General features: G+C 33.2%; 1 protein-coding gene across 1 annotated transcript in view; it reads left to right on the plus strand.

The window, feature by feature from the left end:
• The window catches only part of LOC102697959 (collagen alpha-2(V) chain), a 68,714-nt gene extending 64,168 nt beyond the window's left edge, over window positions 1–4,546 (plus strand). Inside the window, exons 52-54 of the mRNA XM_015358944.2 lie at window positions 617–807; window positions 1,402–1,644; window positions 2,173–4,546. Coding sequence (XP_015214430.1) covers window positions 617–807; window positions 1,402–1,644; window positions 2,173–2,319 — 581 coding nt within the window. The 3' untranslated portion in view covers window positions 2,320–4,546. The remainder of the gene's footprint in view (window positions 1–616; window positions 808–1,401; window positions 1,645–2,172) is intronic.
• The last annotated feature ends 1,454 nt before the right edge of the window (window positions 4,547–6,000 follow it).

Genomic DNA, 6,000 nt, shown 5'->3' on the forward strand with positions numbered 1-6,000 from the left:
ATTCATTCAAAATATGTCAAAATACTAAATCCAGGGCTTCAATGTGCCTCAGCCAGATGTGAAGTTCATTTGACAAGATGTGATGTACAAGTCCAGACATCACTGGTTCAAAGCTAGGTTTTGTACAGTAATTAGAGAACTGTGACAATGATTTCTCAAGCATGAAGGTACAATAAACCACAAGCTGCCAAGGTGTGGTTTGAAAGGTCAAAGAATCCTAGACTTTCCACATAACCAGGAATTTGGTACTGTGCCAAATACCTGCATGCCTGTAGTATTGACAGGAAGAAGTGCATCAATATGCATTTTTTACAACTAAAAGAGATTACAGAATAAAAACAGAACGATGAGTTGAAAGTGCACATATCAGAGCATTTGACTGAAAATTTAAAGTTTTATAATATGGTACTTGAAACAGAAGTATCTGTTATTTCCATATATTTGAGTAAAAAAGTGATTATTATACTTTATACAATGATTTTATTTAATCAGTTATTATTTCTATGCTTATTTTTCTGTAAAGAAAACAACCATTTAGACTAACAGAGGTTTGAAATGATTTCTTGTTTTGAAGAAAATGACATACAGTATGAAAAATATTCTAATTGCATTACAGGTGAATACTGGGTTGATCCAAATCAGGGATGTGCTGAAGATGCTATAAAGGTGTATTGTAATATGGATACTGGCGAGACATGTATTTCTGCAAACCCATCTAGCATACCCCGCAAGACATGGTGGGGAACCACAAATCCCACAGACTACAAGCCTATCTGGTTTGGAGCTAACATGAATGGAGGAGCCCATGTAAGTTCAAACCATATGTCTGTGTATGAGCCTGTGTCTGTATGAGCCTGACACTGTTACGGAGATTCAATTATTTTAAGACACAGATTTTGGACTATTGTTATTAGATAAAGGCAGATTATAAACACAATATATGTCTGAATTACCAAGAGAATCATCTTGAGTATTGACTGAACTCACCAAAATATCAAACTACAATCTATATAAAATATATAATATTCTCCCACATAAATTAAAAACTAGGTTTGGAATCTTGACTTACTTAGAATCTACCGTTAGTAAATTAGTCAGGCTTGTTGATGATACCAAAAATAAGAAGATAAACTAAAAGCTGCAATGGAAATCCATACTGATGCTCAGAATCAAATTCAAAGACAAAATTTAAGACACAGCCAAATATTAGCAGATGACTTCATATTGAAACTGACCTGTTGAAGCTGTCTCTTTCCTGTTTGTCTGATCACAGAAACAGAAATATATTAAAGAAAAAAGCCTTAATTTTAATAAATGTAATGATTATTTTTTAGGTAAACTAGAGATTGCAGTGACGTTCCTTCTGGTATATAACCTAATACATTTATTTTTGTTTTTCAGTTCACGTATGGTAATAAAGATCAATCGACAAATTCTGTCACAGTCCAAATGACTTTCCTGCGTCTACTGTCAAAGGAGGCCTCCCAGACCATCACATACCACTGTAAAAACAGTGTGGGGTATAAAGATGAAAAAACTGGAAATCTGAAGAAGGCTGTGATTTTAAAAGCTGCTAATGACCTTGATCTTAAAGCAGAAGGAAACAGTCGATTCAGATATACTGTACTTGAGGACACTTGTTATGTAAGTTTAAAAATTAATTTATATACGTACTGGGATATACACATGTATAATTACCTTTACTTAAGTGTTTTACTATTAATATTGACCATTTGGTCAGATTTTCACATTTCAGATTCGTTGGTAAATATTCTAACAAGAGCAATGTTATGAATACTACACTTTTTTATTTTATTTTAAAAAATGAATTGAAAAACAAAACAGTGATTCAACTGAACATACTACGTTGCATAGGCAAATAGGTAATGTTCAATACATGCATGGGTGATTATTGATAAAAAATGCTCCAAGATGACTTCCAATATATTTTTATAGTGAGCATATATTCCATTCTGCATTTCCATTCAGAAACTTTAAGCATAATATGTAATCCATTCTCAGCTTCTATTTAATTGCAAAATGACAATATGTCTTAAAGAAATGAACTACAGAAGACATTTTTTTACAAAGTTTGTATTAAGATAAATACAGTGTAATGTTGTCATACAACTTCCAATTCAATTAAATATTAATGTGTCTTTCATTTTGCAGAAAGCCAACGGTGAATGGGGCAAGACAGTCTTTGAGTATAGAACACAGAAAACAGCACGTCTTCCCATTGTGGACATTGCTCCAGTGGACATTGGTGGTTCAGATCAGGAGTTTGGCATAGATATTGGGCCAGTTTGCTTCTTGTAAACCAAAGGACACAGACGCATTGAAGTCAATCCTGAGACTCTTGAACTATTTGCTGATTCACTCAGCATTGTACATATAATATCTTTGAACATTCTGGCCTTCTGACAAAATATTTATTGTGCCTTTGATTGCCTTTTGTTGTTACAATACATTTTAGTAGATTTTTAGTGTAGAATATTGCAGAGGTCTTACAGAAAGATAAAGAATGTGTTATTATTCCAGTGGAAAACAAGGTATAATCCAATTAATGTCCTGATAGTGTTTCCTTTTCTGAATTGAAACTACAGGTTTCTATGCATAGGAGGTATAAGAATGTATTGCATTGCAATACAACTTACAGTATGAGAGGGGGTTATTAAAATTGTATAACATGATGTTTAATATATATAAAGACATCAAAGTAATGTATTACTTTAATAAGTCAAAGGATAAATTAAACATTTTTCTCATAAACTGCTGACATTTGAATTCGTCAGGTTATGGGTGAGCCAGTCCATTTAAAAAAGGCTTTTGGAGGTGAAAAAGATAGATGCTGTTAACATGTTTCATCACTAAAAATCTACTAACCGATTAAACTATGACCTTTAAATGCCTTTTTTGTTGTTGATTTGTAAAACAGTGTCTGTATCTCACTAGTTCAACTTATATAAGTATAAGACCAATTTAATATTAGACATTTTCAAATCAGTGGTGCTATATAATGAACATGAGTTCAACCATGTGCTTTTATGTGCAAAAGGGTAAGCAATCTCTTAAAGAAAAGTGTGTGCAACTGAATTTTGTGCTTATGTTTTTTCCACTTTACTTTTTTGCCTTAGTTTATAAAGAAACCGTGCAGACATTTAATTCCATAGTGTAAGCTACCTCATCTCTAATACTGGGATGCATTGCTGTTTATTTGTAATCATTTTCAAAGGTGCTGTATTTAGAGGGGACCCAAGCATTGCTTTTGTACAGCATCGGTGCAGGATTTGGTGGTGCTAAGACACAGTCTTTCAAAATGATGAAGTAGCAGAACAAAACAACCAGAATTCAATTAAAAGGATGTTATAAGGAATATACTTTCAAAGATGTTTATTAGTTCTAAATGTCTGCGTGTTTTATTATGTAAAGCATGTGGGTAGTCTTTAAAGCAGTCTGGCTTCATTTTTCTTTGCTCACTATGGCTTCATCCTTTTTTTCTCAGTCTAGGCCAATCCAAAATGGAAAGCCATCGTCTTTCATGTATTCTGCTAAGCAATTAATTAAACTAATGCTTGTTTATACCTAGTCTTCCTTTTGTCAAATTAATTGAGATACTTGTTTCAAAAGAGAATATTTTTGTGTCTGTGCTTTCCATGTACAAGTGATTTAAGTGCCATGAAAGTGGAAATATTAATACTGAACCTTTTATATCAGCAAACACAGAAAAAAGTTAGGTCTCGTGGGTATTTATGCTTGGGCTCTGTATTTGTTGAAATTGTGAATTAATGCACTTGGACAAAATTAACTTTCTTTTCTAAAGTCCAGACTGAATTAAAACCTCAAAACCACCCAAGAATTGCAATTTACAAGCTTTGTTTACAAGTATTGCATTGGGCTGAAGCAAGATGTCTTGGTAAATACAAAAGATCCAAGTACATTCAGGGTTTGGAATTTCCAATTGATGGAGTCTTGAAGTTTTGATTTAATCTGGCTGTTACTATATCTGAATAGGTTCGTTTTACTATCACCATATTTTATTTCTTATTTGTGTAGCTTGCTTAATTTATTTTGATAGTTTTCTATTATTGTTTAATTTGCTGTTTACATGTGTATGTTGCAACAGAAATATCTCCAGAGTAAGCTTCCTGAAAGTGTTAGCCTGGAAGTGTATGGGACAAGCAGGGAGTGTTGCACATCCATTTTTAAAGTATTGTTGTTCCATAAGGTGGCACAGTGGTGCAGTGGTTACCATTGCTGTGTCACAGCGCTGGAGCTCTGGGATCAATGCAATTTCGATAGGTTAATTGGCTTCTGGGAAAATTGTTCCTGATGTGAGTGGTGAATGTCTGTGTGTGCCATCCAGGGTGTATCCCACCTTGTGCCTGCTGCTTGCTGGGATAAGCTCCAGCTCCCCTGTGACCCCATATCTGGTATTAGATGAAGTGGTTATAAAATGGATAGATGGATGTTGTTTTATATTCCATACATCTTGTCTTGCAATGTCCTACACCCTACTCTCCACACCTTTCCCCTTCTTTAACTTCTTTAAAAAAAGACACTGAATACGTTTCTGAGAAACATCCTATTATGTCCTACTGTAAGTGCGACACTGATGCTTTCCAATATAATTTCCTGTCATCCCGGGAAATTGAAATTTCCTTTCCTAGGAATTCATGCAGTAGAATAGTGAATAAGTATGACGAAAAGGAAGAAAAATTGCTATATAGTGCACCACAAGAGAACTGAATTATACTAGAAGTGAAATTGAAATGAAGTGCTCAGATCACACAGGACTTAAAAAGATTGCAATGGATTTTTAAAATGTCCTAGGAGTTTCAAATATTTTACATTTCTAAACTTAAATCTGTATTTTATTCAATGTGTTTACTAGAATTAAATATCAAGTTGCCTTCATTTATTTTCACATTTAAGAAGGTCTTAAAAATTCACAGCCTTTGCTGTGACAAGAGCATGTTTTTAATCTCATAGAATGAAACAGAACCTTTAATTTTCTTAAGATAAGACTTTATTCTAAGTAAACAAAAATGGTTTAGGCAATGCGACAGTGAAAAACTGTGGTTTTCTAGTATTGAAAAAGGGTATTATTTATGTTGTACATTTATTTCCGTACAACAAAAAATCATGACAACCAAATATTTTCTTTGATGAACTATGAACATAAACTGAAAATAATGACTAAAGTAGACTGTAGAGTATAGTATTGAAGTTTTTGAAATTCGAAGACATTCGTTTTTTTATTATTATGGTTTTTACAATGTGTTCAAAACTTTACATGTGGGGGATAGCACCTTGACAGAAATAAATGGTCCTTTTAAGAACACAATCAATAAAAAACGAATTTTCTGCATGTTTTCGGTGCTTTTCGTTTGTCCCTTTGTCCCAATTATCATTTATCTGGGTGGATAGGAGGTTTTACACTTTGATCAAATACTCAATATTTCTTAATTATTTAGGAAGTGCAAAAAATCAGCCCTTTTGATGACTGGCACCAGTTGAAGTAACCAAAGCAGTAGTCCTTTTATTCTGTAGAGACAATTCTCATCTATACAGCAGAATTAGATAAGATAAGATTTTTATTGTCCCCTGAGGGAATTTTTTTTATTGACACACAGCACTCCTGTACATTTAAATAGAATGCAAACAAAAAAAAGAAGAAAAGAAAATATTACACATTATTCTATTACAAAAAATAAGAAAAACATTGCACATCACTCTATTGCACATGTACAGTATAAATAATAACAACATGTAACATTTATAACACATCACAAAAACATATTGCACTCAAGTGGGTTGTAAGAGTCAAAATTATTCTTGACATTTGCATTGACAGCTTTAATCGATAGTGGAACAAAGGAATGTTTGTATCTGTTTGACTTACATTTGGGAACCCTAAAACGTTTGCCAGAAGGAAGAAGTTGATATTCAGAGTTGAGGATTTGGGAAGAATCTGATATAATTTTTCCTGCCTGTTTG

The sequence above is a fragment of the Lepisosteus oculatus genome, chromosome 12 (genome assembly GCF_040954835.1).
Source record: "Lepisosteus oculatus isolate fLepOcu1 chromosome 12, fLepOcu1.hap2, whole genome shotgun sequence".
In the NCBI taxonomy this organism is placed as follows: Eukaryota; Metazoa; Chordata; class Actinopteri; order Semionotiformes; family Lepisosteidae; genus Lepisosteus; species Lepisosteus oculatus.